General features: G+C 36.5%; 1 protein-coding gene across 10 annotated transcripts in view; it reads left to right on the top strand.

The window, feature by feature from the left end:
* Nucleotides 1–15,759, top strand: part of LOC123538683 (titin homolog) — a 130,349-nt gene that overhangs the window by 100,530 nt on the left and 14,060 nt on the right. For 7 of the 10 annotated variants that reach the window (XM_053530193.1, XM_053530190.1, XM_053530197.1 and 4 more), the window contains 11 exons: nt 193–296; nt 1,892–1,990; nt 2,258–3,278; nt 3,504–3,627; nt 3,932–4,350; nt 6,810–7,001; nt 9,193–9,363; nt 9,713–9,856; nt 10,274–10,569; nt 13,469–13,633; nt 15,071–15,721. In XM_053530193.1, the coding sequence (XP_053386168.1) occupies nt 193–296; nt 1,892–1,990; nt 2,258–3,278; nt 3,504–3,627; nt 3,932–4,350; nt 6,810–7,001; nt 9,193–9,363; nt 9,713–9,856; nt 10,274–10,569; nt 13,469–13,633; nt 15,071–15,721 (3,386 nt within the window). The remainder of the gene's footprint in view (nt 1–192; nt 297–1,891; nt 1,991–2,257; nt 3,279–3,503; nt 3,628–3,931; nt 4,351–6,809; nt 7,002–9,192; nt 9,364–9,712; nt 9,857–10,273; nt 10,570–13,468; nt 13,634–15,070; nt 15,722–15,759) is intronic. The other 3 variants (XM_053530194.1, XM_053530199.1, XM_053530198.1) reach the window with 3 other exon arrangements.

Genomic DNA, 15,759 nt, shown 5'->3' with positions numbered 1-15,759 from the left:
TTTAATAGACTTTCTATTTTTTTTATATAAAAAACATGTTGCTTTCAGCTTTTATTAGCAGTGCATATAAATCAAGCATTTATTGATAGTTGTTAAGAGCTGTTTATGATAAATTGAGGATATAAGACATGAAATATAGAGCAATGGACAATAAAAAGGTTTTATGATTTATCTCGATTGATTTCTTTGCAGGTTTTGATGAAACTTGTGCTCATAATCCAGGCTTGACGTCTCTAAAAGTGAAACAGATGATCTCTAAACTGGTCGAGGACAGACTGGGTGAATCACTAGATCTGGTTGGTATACCATTGCCCTTGTACTTTATTCTTACCTGATCACATAAAACTCAAGGATAAGGTATTGTGATCATCTGTCCATCCATCCTTCCTCTGTCACTATCCTCACTGTAAACACTTTAGAGATCATATTTCTTGAGCAGTATACAGGACAAACAGAATGTTTATATTATTAACTTCCTGCACAATATGAATGGCATGCAGACAAAGTATTAAGATCAGTTGGCAAATATAGATGTCAAATTTTAGGTGTCATTTGCGTGACAATGGTAAACAAACATATATCTGGAAGAACAGCTCATTTTACTGGAATTTATCCAGAAGTGTTCTAATTTATGGTGATTTTTTATTATGTTCAGACCATTTTTATCGAGCCCACTTCTGTCACTTTTGGTGGGTCGGTGTATGTGCACGCATCCGTCCGATTTTGTCCGGACCATAACTTTGACATGCATGGACCAATCTTTATATTTGCCATGAATATTTACCTCATTGAGTGTCATGCGCAACCCCATGTTCCTATCTCAAAGGTCAAGGTCACAGTTAGAGGTCAAAGGTCAAATTGAAGTTTGTCCGGAGCATTTCTTCTTCATGCATGGTGGGATTTTGATGTAACTTGGCATGAATGTTCACCATTATGAGACGGAGTGTCGTGCACAAAAACCAGGTCCCTAGGGCTAAGGTCAAAGTCACACTTAGAGACCAGATGTGCTGGAGGGCTCAACATTCTGCCCGTGGGCATGCAGAATGTATTTCTAGTTTTTTTTATGCCCCGAAGGGAGGCATATTAGTTTTCAACTGTCCGTCCATTCGTTAGTTCGTCACAACGTTAACTTTTTGCATGAAGGCACTTTACTCGCGAACCACTGCACCCAGGACCTTCAAGCTTCACATGCTGATAGTACTTATTGAGTACATGACCCCTACTGACTTTGGGGTCACCAGGTCAAAGGTCAAGGTCACAGGGGTCAATGTTAACTTTTTGCATGAAGGCAATTTACTCACAAACCACTGCACCCAGGACCTTCAAACTTCACATGCTGATAGTACTTATTGAGTACACGACCTCTAATGACTTTGGGGTCACCAGGTCAAGGTCACAGGGGCCAATGTAAACTTTTTGCATGAAGGCACTTTACTCGCGAACCACTGCACCAAGGACCTTCAAACTTACATGCTGATAGTACTTATTGAGTACATGACCCCTACTGACTTTGGGGTCACCAGGTCAAAGGTCAAAGTCACAGGGGCCAATGTTAACTTTTTGCATGAAGGCACTTTACTCGCGAACCACTGCACTCAGGGCCTTCAAACTTTACATGCTGAGACCCCCACTGACTGTGGGTCACCAGGTCAAAGGTCAAGGCCCTGCGGGGGCATTTGTCACCATTAGTGACAGCTCTTGTTTCTATCTGTATATTGACAGACAAAAATGGATTTGTTTATAAATAATGTGGTATATGCAAAAATGGTTCCCTTTCTTTTAGCAGCAAATTTGGCTATTTGAGAAAATGTCGTAGATGACTTTTTCAGGCAAGTGATAAGCTAGTATCAGATCTGGCATTCTCAATTGTATTAAATGCTTTATGTTTCAGACAAGTGATGAGGCAGTATCAGATCTGTCATCCCTTTCTGATGATTCAGGGGAACAAAAATCATTGGAGGACCAAATTGCTCAGGCTGTTATTGCAAGGGTATGGTAGAGCATTTTACATTTCGTTATACAGAACTGTGATACATAAACTGATGTGTATTATTTCACTGACTGTAAAGTAAACTACTGTATTTTTTATTTCCCATCACTTAAATGTTATGAACCTCTAGTAATAAATACCTCGCACATTTATATTCGGCTTCCTTCAGAAAAGGCCAAAGTACTAAATTTGTCCAACTGCTATTCATTTGCAGAAAGAAATATTACATGTATGTTAAGAGAAATTCTCTCTTTTTAATTCTTCCAGGTGCTAGAATTACACAGAAATCAAACCGGTGTTCACTTAGATCTTGTTGAACCAGCAGACAATAGGAGAAATAGTGAATCTTCTGGGTCAGAGGTAAAAACTGTTGTAAGGAGTAGAGACTCTTCAGTTTCAGAAGAACCTAATATACATGAAATGGTGCCAAATGAACACATTTTGCACAAAGGTGCAAAAAGATTAGACAGAGATTCAAACTGGAATGAAAGTGATATTAACGCAAACATTAATGACAGATCCAAATGGGCAAAGACAGAGAGACATGAGGATTATAAAAATGAGAATGATACTGATGGTGAAGTTAGAATCTCAGGAAGGCAGTCACCTCATGAAACGTTTGATGTGTTTGAAGATGATGTTATAGATGGAGAACATACTCAAAGAGACAGGAGAAAAAGATTACATTCTGATGATATAGAGCCAGGAAATCAAAGACTCGGAGTAAGCTCTGGACATTCAGAGTCTGATAATGAGAGACGCAGGTCAAGTTCTGGTGAAAACAGGCATCGGAAACATGATTCTGAGTTGGAAAATTATGATTCTAATAAAGCAAGACCTAGATTAGGTTCGGGTGTTTCAGAAACTGATGATAAAGAAGATGAGATTATTCTGAAACAAGAATTTGAAAAATTACGAACTTTTGCACGAGAAGTTGTTCCAAGACCATTGTATGAGGAAGCTAAATTTGTTGAAGAAATTGAACCAGAACCAATAGAGGAAAGTATGGAATGTGTTAAAATTGATCATGAAGAGTCCCAGGAAGAATTTTCGTCCCGATTTTTTACATACGATAAAGTTCATGATTCTGAACATCGTGGCCTACCAGATTTTAGTGACTTGGATTATGAATATCATGATTTTGGTTTAAATGAAGTTGACCCAGATTTATTATCGATGAATTTAGCGCCAATTTTAGAAGAAACTGAAGAAGAATTGGCAGAAGAGGAAATTGAAGATGAAGATGCTGAATATGAACAAGACTGGAGGGGTAACTGGATCTTTAAAGGTAAAGTCTGGTTCAGTATGTTGCATCATTCCACTTACCACAAATATCTATGAAAAAATCATTATAATAATAATAATTTCAAATATAGAATTCAAAGCATTTGTTTAAAACACTGATAAGTTCTTAAATTCTTGCATTTTTGTTGTATTTCTAATATAATAACAGCTGGAATGTGAAGAGGGGATTTTATGATTGTATTCTATGTAAAGGTTGATCATATTATAGGTGCTGGTGGTATGGCTCCATATAACAACATCTCCAGTAAGAACCGACTTTCCGCTGAATTTGGAGATGGTTATGTGATGGTGCCAAAACCCAATGAAATACTGGCTCCTCAGATTGGAAACAGGTGCGTGATTTAGTTCATTTGTCTTGCAACAGCTAATTCACTAAAGTTATTTTCATACTATTATTCCAGGATTAGATATGAAAGTACTGAAACAGAAAAATTCTTAGCAACTTGTATACATTTCTGCCAGTTAAGACCAGGGAGATCATGAGCTGTGGTGAGGGTACTGTTTATGTTCATTGAATCATGTTTGTGAATATAGGTTAGATATGAACAAAGACCTTGTATTGATTTTTTCTCATGTATTGTTGGAGGTGGTACACTGTTGATGTCTTACAAAAATTTAACTTGTGTATTTGAACAGAGATGTTGATGACATGTCTGATTTGTCCGAAAATGAGAACAGAGATCTGAGTGATGAGGAAAGTTCATTTTATGCAAGAACAAGTGAGGAAATAGCACGTATAACACGTAAAACATCCAGTTCTACACAAGCATCTGCTCTCGCCAACATCTCAATCCAGACAGAGGGAGAATCAGATGCAGAATCTATCGTGTCTCGACCAAATTCATCTTTCTCCGATTCTGGTTTCCGTGGTAACAAACCAGAACAGTATAGTTTTGACAGCCGTGTGAGTGAGAAGTCAGTGTTAAAGTTGTCAGAAGAACTTGTACCCGCAGAAGGAGATGATCCCAAATTTGAAATTCCACCAGATAGTTTAACCATATCTGAAGGGGAACTGGCTAAATTAACATGTAGAGTTGCTGGTACCCAGCCAATAGGTATATAGTTTATTTAAGTATACCTCTTATGTATTGATTCAATGTGGATTTTTAGCTCTATTATTCAAAGAATAGGTAAATCTATTGGACACGCCCATTCACTAGGGTCGGCATCCCTATTTGGTTGAGTTTTTGTATGTAAGCTGGTATCTCAGTAACCACTTGTGTTAATGGATTGAAACTTCACACACTTATTCACTGCGATAAACTGACTTATATTGGACAGGTTCCATAACTCTATTTTGCACTTTTACAAAATTATGCCCCTTTTTTGACTTGTATGTAAGCTGATATCTTGGTACCCTTTGATGGGAATGCATTGAAACTTCATACACTTGTATACTTTGATGATCTGGCATGCAGTGCACATGTTCAATAAGTCTACTTTTTATAAAATTATGCCCCTTTTTCAGCTTAGCAATTTATGGTTACGTTTTTGTATCTAAGCTGGTATCTCAGTACCTGCTAATGGGAATTAATTGAAGCTTTGCACACTTGTCAACTGTGATGTGTTGACATGTATTGTGCAGGTTCCATGACTCTGTTTTGCATTTTTACCCCTTATTATGCCCCCTTTTCAACTTTTATGTTCATTAGACAAGGCTGTTGAGTAGTCGAGCATCGCTGTCCTGAGACAGCTCTCGTTTTTTAGCTCGACTATTCAAAGAATATTCTAGCTATTCTACTCACCCTGGCGTCGGCGTCAGCGTCACACCTTGGTTAAGTTTTTGCATGCAAGTACATACAGCTATCATTTAAAGGCATATAGCTTTGAAACTTATTTATTCTTTTTCTAGGTCAATTACCAACCTCACTGGGTCAAGTTCCATAACTCTAACATGTATTTTGAGCAAATTATGCCCCCTTTTGGACTTAGAAAATTCTGGTTAAAGTTTTACCTGCAAGTTACTATCTCCAAAACTAATGCAGATATTGAATTGAAACTTCACGTGTGTCTTCGGGGTTATAAAACTAGTTGATAGCACCAAGTCCCATAACTCTGACCTTCATTTTGGCCAAATTATGCCCCCTTTTGGACTTAGAAAATTCTGGTTAAAGTTTTGCGTGCAAGTACATACAGCTATTACTAAAAGGCATATAGATTTAAAACTTATTTTTTCTTTTTCTAGATCAATTACCTACCTCACTGGGTCAAGTCCCATAACTCTGACATGTATTTTGGCCAAATTATGCCCCCTTTTGGACTTAGAAAATTCTGGTTAAAGTTTTACATGCAAGTTACTATCTCCAAAACTAATGCAGATATTGAATTGAAACTTCACATGTGTCTTCGGGGTGATAAAACTAGTTGATAGCAGCAAGTCCCATAACTCTGACCTTTATTTTGGCCAAATTATGCCCCCTTTTTGACTTGGAAAATTCTGGTTAAAGTTTTGCGTGCAAGTACATACAGCTATTACTAAAAGGCATATAGATTTGAAACTTATTTTTTCTTTTTCTAGATCAATTACCTACCTCACTGGGTCAAGTCCCATAACTCTGACATGTATTTTGGCCAAATTATGCCCCCTTTTGGACTTAGAAAATCCTGGTTAAAGTTTTACATGCAAGTAACTATCTCCAAAACTACTACAGATATTAAATTGAAACTTCACATGTGTCTTCGGGGTTATAAAACTAGTTGATAGCACCAAGTCCTATAACTCTGACATGTATTTTGGGCAAATTATGCCCCCTTTTGGACTTAGAAAATCCTGGTTAAAGTTTTGCGTGCAAGTACATACAGCTATTACCAAAAGGCATATAGCTTTGAAACTTATTTATTCTTTTTCTAGGTCAATTACCAACCTCACTGGGTCAAGTTCCATAACTCTTAACATGTATTTTGAGCAAATTATGCCCCCTTTTGGACTTAGAAAATTCTGGTTAAAGTTTTACATGCAAGTTACTATCCCCAAAACTAATGCAGATATTGAATTGAAACTTAATATGTTTCTTCGGGGTTATAAAACTAGTTGATAGCACCAAGTCCCATAACTCTGATGTGTATTTTGGTCAAATTATGTCCCCTTTCGAACTTAAAACTCTTTTGATATTTAACATTTTGGGTAATAATTTCCTGCTTCTGTGACAATATTTCGAATAGTCGAGCTTGGCTGTCTTACGGACAGCTCTTGTTTAAGGTGTTCTTGAAAGAGCTGAATCAAAGTATAGAAATTTACTTTTGTTAACATTAAAAATGCAAAAATTTAGCATTACCTGTTTTAAATTCATTTTGGTTCTGTATTCTCACCCTGCATTGTTTAAATTATAAAGTAAACAACCTTTCTGATTAGATACATATTGCTGATGATAGGTGTGTGTGGGTAGGGGGGACAAGGGGTAAAATTATTGTTGAGATATTCACTAATGAGTCCATAAGTTACAGTGGTTATTAGTGGTGAAGTAAACAGTCTGCAGATGTACTATTGTTCTACGTTTGTTCTATTTGTTTGTAGATGTATTTTGGTACAAGGTACGAGAAGAGGTTGAAGAGCTGGAAAATTCTGAGAACTATGAGATTATAAAGGATGGCAGTCGTCAAAGTATAAACATGTACAACATGACGAAAGCAGACGCAGGCCAGTATATGTGTATGGCTATAAATGAGAAAGGTCGCTGCTGTCAGTACCTTATACTTAATGTCAAAAGTAAGTTATTGTTTTGAAAGTAATGCTGTTAGATTGTTAAGTGGAGTTTTATATCTGATAAGGCAGCCTGTGTATTGTACTATTTTATTGACCTGTCAAAATGCATATTGATTACATGGTCGGTGCACAGAATATTTAATCTTCGGTTGATTTTCGGTACATTCCGTACAGTGTACGGAAAGTAACCTGCAATTAAAATGGTGTATATTTAAAGCGTGTATACGGAGGTTCGATAGTAGCTCAGTGGTCACTGTCAGTAGCATGAAACCTCGAGCTCTTAAGATCGAATCCGTGCAGTATCTGTATTTTTTTTTTCCACAAACACTTTGTAAATGTACATTTTATCGAATATTTCCTCCATTGTATTATTTTTCTTTATTTTTATGCCCCCAAAGGGAGGCATATAGTTTTTGAACCGTCTGTCATTCTGTCAGTCTGTCGGTCTGTCCGCAATTTTCGTGTCCGGTCCATATCTTTGTCATCGATGGATGGATTTTCAAATAACTTGGCATGAATGTGTACCACAGTAAGATGACGTGTCGCGCGCAAGACCCAGGTCCGTAGCTCAAAGGTCAAGGTCACACTTAGACGTTAAAAGTCATTTTTCATGACAGTGCATTCGTGTCCGGTCCATATCTTTGTCATCGATGGATGGATTTTCAAATAACTCGGCATGAATGTGTACCACAGTAAGACGACATGTCGCACGCAAGACCCAGGTCCGTAGCTCAAAGGTCAAGGTCACACTTAGACGTTAAAGGTCATTTTTCATGATAGTGCATTCGTGTCCGATCCATATCTTTGTCATCCATGGATGGATTTTCAAATAACTTGGCATGAATGTGTACCACAGTAAGACGACGTGTCGCGCACAAGACCCAGGTCCGTAGCTCAAAGGTCAAGGTCACACTTAGACGTTAAAGGTCATATTTCATGATAGTGCATTGATGGGCGTGTCCGGTCCATATCTTTGTCATTCATGCATGGATTTTAAAATTATTGGGCATGAATGTGTACCACAGTAAGATGGCGTGTCACGCGCAAGACCCAGGTCTGTAGGTCAAAGGTCCTAAACTCTAACATCGGCCATAACTATTCATTCCAAGTGCCATCGGGGGCATGTTTCATCCTATGGAGACAGCTCTTGTTATCTCTTTTTATGCACCAGAAGGGAGGCATATTAGTTTTCAACTGTCCGTCCGTTCGTTAGTTCGTTCGTTCATTTGTTCGTTCGTCACAACGTTAACTTTTGGCATGAAGGCACTTTACTCGCGAACCACTGCATGCAGGACCTTCAAGCTTCACATGCTGATAGTACTTATTGAGTACACGATTCCTACTGACTTTGGGGTCACCAGGTCAAAGGTCAGGGTCACAGGGGCCAATGTTAACTTTTTGCATGAAGGCTCTTTACTCGCTAACCACTGCACCCAGGACCTTCAAACCTCACATGCTGATAATACTTATTGAGTACACGACCCCTGCTGACTTTGGGGTCACCAGGTCAAAGGTCAAGGTGCTGCGGGGGCATTTGTCACCCTTAGTGACAGGTCTTGTTTAATTTCTTTTCTTTAATATCATTTTTATTCACGGTTTATTTCAGTATATTACAATTTCATAGATATTAACTAAAACAAGCTATATTCATGATTCAGTTTCGATCGCTATAATTTCAGTACAAAACACATTTAATCGTGAAGCCCGTGAATTTTGATTTTCACGTGTCCCTTTGTAATTTAAAACATAAACCAATAAACAATTAAAAATGAAAATAAAAAATGTTCTCACTTATGGTCTCGAACCAGCAATTTCCCGCATAAAAGCCATGTGTTGTAACCACTGAGCCATCGATACGAACGACAAATAAGGGTTTCACTTACAATACTAATAATGGCATTTAGACACTTAACCAAAATTTATTTCCGTAACACATACGGATAGCACCGAAGTTGGGCCTATTATTATAATATCGAATGCACAGAGCGTATAATGTATACACATTTGACAGGTTAAAAAAATAGCACAATAACAGAACATTAAAGAAAAACATTGTGAACATACAAAAATATATTGAGTAACTTATGTTATAAATCAGCTTCTTATACACCTAAATTAGTATTGATTGAAGAAAATCTTACGTCATCCAAAATACCGATATATCAAGTTGTTAGAACATTTCATTATATTTCAGAAAATACTACGGAAATGAAGGCACCAGAGTTCTTAAAGACTTTATCGGATGTAGAAATTAAGGAAGGTCAAAGTGTAAAGTTCAGATGTAAGGTGAAGGGCATTCCACAGCCGAGGGTCGTCTGGTACAAAGATGGGAAGCTTCTCCTGAATCAACTGAACTATAGACTTGGTATGAGAATTACTGCAAACACTTGTATAGTTTAATGCTGTATTCCAGTACACCATTGATAAGTACGAAATCTAGATAAAACTGTAAGAAATGTTACATAATGTGACTGTTGAAGTAACATTTATTTTCACAATACTACAGATGTTGCCTATTTCAGTGTATATAGGTACATCACTGTGGATCTGTAAAAGCCTATATAACTTTTGATAATTAAAATAGAAAATTACAGTTTCATCAGGATAGAGCAATATAGTAAAGTAGAGAAATAAAGTAAGGCGGTTTAAATAAGTCGAGCAATACAAGAAAGTAGAACAACCCAGTTTTAAATGCCTTTATTACATATTTACAGAGAGATTTGGAAACCGAGACTACATCCTGGCAATTGATTCAGCCACAATGGATGAAGATGCTGAATATTGTGCACTTGCCAAAAATGTTGCTGGAGAGGCTCGTTCCAGTGCACAACTCATTGTAGAGCCAAGAAGTAAACCAGGTATATTTCCTTTTCTCTTAATGCATCTTAACCTTTACATATATTATACATTTTGTAGTATAAAGTGTTTAGTACATAATGTCTTGTTTTCTGTAAATGAAAATTTTTACAGTTTCTTGTGGACTGTCCTCCATTCTGTACCTTCCTAAGCCTTTGAAGGAAGTTGATGTTTTTTTTATCTTGCAAATGAGCAAAAGCCATGTTCCCATTGCGCTGGCCAAAACTTTGGGTAGAACATTTGAGCCTTTGATTGCTTATCCAGTCCATATCTTCTAAGACTCTTGAAAGATATCTATGAAACTGGTTGAATGTTCAATCATCAACTCATATTCAAATAGCACATGTTCAAAGTCAAGTGTCAAAAAAATTAAATTTCATTGTTTGGCATTATATTTCGAGCTTTTTTGTTATTTCCAGAAAGTGTTCCAGTGACTGCCAAATCTCCAAAGTCTGAAAAATCAGACGTTAAAAAGAAAACAGAGTCAGATTTTCCTGACCTGTCATACCTGGGCCTGGGACGGTCTAAATCTTCTGCAAGATCTGCCAAGTCATCACCATCATCACCTTCAGTATCACTGTCATCAAACAAAATGCCAAAGTCACCTAAAGACAAAAACAATGATTCCGAGTTACATAATTTGAGTGAAAGAGTTGCAATGACAAGAGAAAGTGTGTCTGACGTTGCAGAAGATATACTCTCTTCATCGAAGGAGGTAAATTTGAGTTTTGTCAATTTTGTGTGATTTTACATGTGCTTTGTTCCAGGGAGAGTACTATTTAACTATCTAGAATCTGTAATATAAGGTAATGGACTAAATTTTCTCCTCCCACCCTGTAATGGTTTGACTGACAAACTTTTCTTTCAAGTTAAATTATTAAGATGGTTTAACAAACTGGACTTCTGGTTTTCAAAAAATCGGGTTTTTACAATGGCTATTTTACTAATAAATGAAAATTTTGAGTATGAAAATATTTAAATGATTTGTTAAGTGAAGAGGAAGATAACCAGAGTATTTGAGAACAATTTGCTGTCATACTTGTTCAAACCATCAGATTCCTTGTGCTTATAAAATTCACATTAGTCAATGGGAAACATGAAATAGAGAAATTCCTTCAAATGGTGTTCTTTCATAATTAAAAATAATATATTTGTATTCTGGAAAAAAATGTTGAATCTTTTTGACTTAAAGACAAGGACTGATAGAACAAGTTTAAGGAGGAATTTCTTTATTTCTTACCTTGGTGATGGATAACTCTATCACAGAATTTATACAGATACTGTATTGGTTCAGCAACCTCCTAAGTGTTAACTAGGCTCTTATTGCTAGAAATTGTGTCTAAAACGATAACATGAAAAGTAGCTATAAAATTGCTAGAAATTTGAAATTAAATGCATGTTAAAATCCTACGTTGTACATTGTACTTGGTTGTTGTGCTTAAAGTTTTGCTGATACCAGGACCAACTACAAAATTTACAAAGAAACACCGCTCACTCAGGCATCAATAAGTCAGAGCTGACTGAAGCAATCATACTGGTCCCTAACCCTTTTCCAGATATTTTCTATGTTTTGAAAGCTGGGAACCCTGAAGAACTCCAACATTTTGCTACTTCCTTGTAAATTTGGGTGACCGGTGTTTTACTGTATATACTTCCATGAAAATATTTTTCTAGCCTTCTCGATGTTTGTATTCAGACTTAAACCTTCTCTCAGTATTGTGGTTTTCTTGTTTGCTATTTCAGAACTCCACAGTGAATATAAAACATGAAACGACTAGATTCTTATTAAAAACAGATATTGATACGTGTAGGCTGTTTTGCTAGAAAAATATTTTCAAAAGAATTGATAATTGCAAGGGAATGGTATACTAGAAATATATTCTAAACTTGAAGATACTTGATCTGGGTTCACTTAAGCTAAGCCAAATGATATTGTTCCTGTAAATAGAAAAAAAAAGTTTTATTTATCATGTAATCTTTTGATGAAATAGGTATGTACAGAAATGTATAACCTGGCACAGAACTATGGTCATATATCATAGAACATGCCTTTTTTAGCTCAGCTGAAGGATCGTCTGTCTGTCCATCATCCGTCAATTGTCATCCACAAGTTCTTTAAACCACATCTCCTAAATCACTCACCAGTTTCAACAAAAGTTCACAGGAGTGTTCCTTGGGTGGTCCACTTCCATGCTTCTTTAAATCTTGGTCATGCAGAATTCTTGTTGCCATGGCAACCAAAAGGAACTACTTTAAAAAAAAATATTTAAAAACACTTATGCTCAGAAACCACTGACCCAATTTTGAAATAATTTCAAAGAAATGTTACTTGGGTGACCATTTACAATTTTTTCTCAAATTATTCTGTTTTTTTGTTGCTGTGTTTTTAAAGACATGGCCATCTGGAGGCAGGACTAATTTTCCCAGTATGGCTATATAGAAAACTTGGAAGATCTTCTCTGAAACTGCTGGCCCTATCTCAAAATGATTTTTTCAGAATCTTTTGTGGGTGACCTTCTAATAAATTCCTTGAAATAATTCTTTCTTAGAAAAAAAAACATGGCCGCCAAGGGGTGGGACTGGTTTTTCCAGTATGCCTAGTATATGGAAAAGTTTGAAAATCTTCTCTGAAACTGCTGGGCCAATATCAGAATAATTTTACAATGTTCCTTGGGTTACCCTCTACCAAATTCATTCAGATAATTCTGTTTTGTTAAAAAGCATGGCAGCAAGTGTGTGGGGGTGGGGGAAGACTGATTTTCCCTTTATTGCTTTATTGGAAATTTTCTTCACTGAAACTGCTGGCCTGATTTCAAAATAATTTCACAGCAATGTTCCTTGGATGACCCTCTCCAGAGTTCCTTTAAATATTCCTTCTGCTTTGAAAAACATGGCCTCCAGGAGATGGGACTAGTTTCCTTCCTATGACTATCTGGAAAATTTTGAAAAGTTCTCTGAAGCTGCTGGCTTGATTTCTAAATAATTTCACAGCAATGTTCCTTTGCTGACCCTCTTCCAATTTCCTTCAAGCCATAATGATTTGTTAAAAAGCATGGCTTCCTGGGAGCTGGGCTAATTTTTCTGTATGACTGTTTGGAAAGCTTTAAAAACACTTCTCCTTTAAAACTGCAGGATTGATTTGAAAACAATTTCACAGCTATGCTCCTTTGGTGACCCTCTACAAAATTCTTTCGAATAATTCATTTGTGTTTAAAAAAAACTTGGTCACTAGGGGACAGGGCTAGTTTTCCCTACATGACTGTTTAGAAAACTTTCTTCACTGAAACTGCTGGCCTGATATTAGAACAATTTTACAGCAATGTTCTTTGATCCGATATTATTCAGTCCAACTGTAAATGTCAGATGAGTGAATTAGGACCATCATGGTCCTCTTGTTTACTAAGAATTCAAAATTTTTCTTGTATATCTAGTTTTATGCTTAAAAATATGCAAGACTGTTGAAGCATTATAAAGGAATTTTCTGTTTAAAGTCCTGTAAAATTGAAACTTTCTCAGAAAGGTAAACATTTAAGAATATTATGGAGCAGTATCATTTGGCACAACTCACTTATGAATTATCTCACCCTATTTATCTCTCCATACTAACCTCACAGTTAACAGAGATTGACAAAAGTATCGCAGCCATGGACAAGCTTCTAGAAGACCTAGAGTCAGATGTTTATTCGGTTAATTCGGATGACGCTGAGAACAATAACGGGGTTATAAGTACACTTCCTGGCTCTGCTGTTATAGAATATTCTAACCAATTTTATGTAATGGTGAGTGCTGCTTGCTTTATGGTGAATGCCTATGCTTGCTTAACACACCTTATGTTGTGAGTAACCCTCCATCTTATATAATCCTTTCCTTTACTCTACTTCAGAAAATCAAGAACTTTTAATGAATAAAGGGAATATGAAAAAAGAAGTATACATGTACTTCGTTTTCTTCTGTTGTTTATATCTTACAGTAATACAGAAATCAGTCACAGACTGCATTTTTCAGCTTGGCTACCTCAGCTTGCAGTCAAAACATTATTGCTGGTGGCAGTTTAACTGATATTCAGATAAAGAACTGAATCTCATGAAATAAATGTCTGTATTATGTATATTATTGTTTTTGCCTACGCCGTCTGTCCGTCCTTTTGCCTTAAGCTTGTCCGGCTTTCATAGGTGAAACTGCTGGCTAGATTCCACGAAATTTCACAGGAATGTTCAGTACCAAGCCTAGTTGTGCATATTGCCGTCACGTTTCACTTCACTGCACAGAATGCTCACCAGAGCTAAAAATAAAAAAATCTTGTCCGACTTTCACAGGTCAAAACTGTAGGACAGATTTCGATGAAATTTCACAGGAATGATCAGTACCAAGCCTAGTTGTGCATATTGCCGTCACGTTCCATTTCACTGCACAAAATGGCCACCAGAGCTAAAGGTATACATAGGGGGAGACATGTTTTTGTGACAAAAACACCTAGTTAGGATATTACAGTTCATGTGTGGATTTCTTGTAGAATGCTTCTTTATGTTTGATTTTAGTATAACTCATATATAACATGTTACACACATCTCCAGATTGAAATCTTTACTCAGAATAAGATAATTCTATAGCTTACTTCAAACTCTTGTCATTCAAACTGTTCACTGACGCAAATTATAAACTCAAAATAGAAGATTAGAAAAGTGTAAGAATCAGCTGAATGTTACTTTGTTATAAGGAAGGAGATTAAATAGAATATTGTTTTGTTCCGTCTCAAAAGACATGAAAGAAAGTGTTTTGTTTCTATTTGTTGGCTATATAGCTTTGAAAGAACCTAGCTTGTGTTTCTCAATGTCAGTTACAAATGTCCAGTACAATAATGTACAACTATGGACAGATGGTCATGATGTTTTCAGATGAGTAAAAAAATACACGTGATAAAGTCACATATTTTAATTTTTAGAATAGCATAATGACATTACATGCCCATGTGGTGTCTTTATCATTGCTTGACCTTGTTTTGCTTGACATTGTTAATAACTTAACATTACTGTTGGTGGAAGTCTGCATTCCTGCTTGTCCCAAACACTTGATTATAATCAGTGCTTATTGCTATGGAAAATTCTCCTGTGTAGCTTTTTGCTAGAAAAGATTGTGTGAAATCATGTAGCCAGATTGGTCAAGAAATGATAAACATTATATTTGAACAACATTTACTAAAAAGTTTTATTTTACAGCAGGGAGCAGCAGAAAATGTAAGGAAAGCAACAAAATCTACACTTGACTACCTAAATAATACTGATGCCTATGTAATGAGGGAGAAGGGTGTTGATGATGTGGCTACCAGTACACCTAGAAACTCAGATACTGAGCGGGTATTTAATCCCGATAGTGACGCTTCTCATATTGTCTGTGATACAAGTGACGTTACCATGGAAACATCGCAAGATACGAGCAATGACTCCCAAAAAAGTGAAATCTTATTTAACCTCAACCCTATGACTATAAACATGGGAAATACTAGAGATGTTAAACAGAAAGTTAAGAGTGGCAGACGGACATATTCAAGGTCAAGTTCAAATGAGGACACAAGTGTTGCCAAGGACAACAAGGAATCTCAGCATAATGATACATTACAAACAGATAAACACACTGTAAGTGATACTAGTTGTGTGACACATTCTCCAGATGTCTCCATGGATGCCACAGATCTGAACATTACTCATGATAGTTCTGGTGACATACTAACTGTCAATCTGGGACCAAAAAGGGAAAATAAGCAACGTTATCAGAGAGATTTTTATATAATTGACACTCCAATAATGCAGAGGAAAGCATCAGAGCTGTCACCAAGGGAGGAAACTCAGAGAGCTCATACCGAGGAAAAGGTTTGTTACCCATGTTATGTACCTAAATTTTACCCTTC

Source organism: Mercenaria mercenaria, chromosome 18 (assembly GCF_021730395.1).
Source record: "Mercenaria mercenaria strain notata chromosome 18, MADL_Memer_1, whole genome shotgun sequence".
Classification (NCBI taxonomy): domain Eukaryota; kingdom Metazoa; phylum Mollusca; class Bivalvia; order Venerida; family Veneridae; genus Mercenaria; species Mercenaria mercenaria.
Note: the sequence above shows the minus strand (reverse complement) of the source record. Positions and strands in the feature narration are given on the sequence as shown.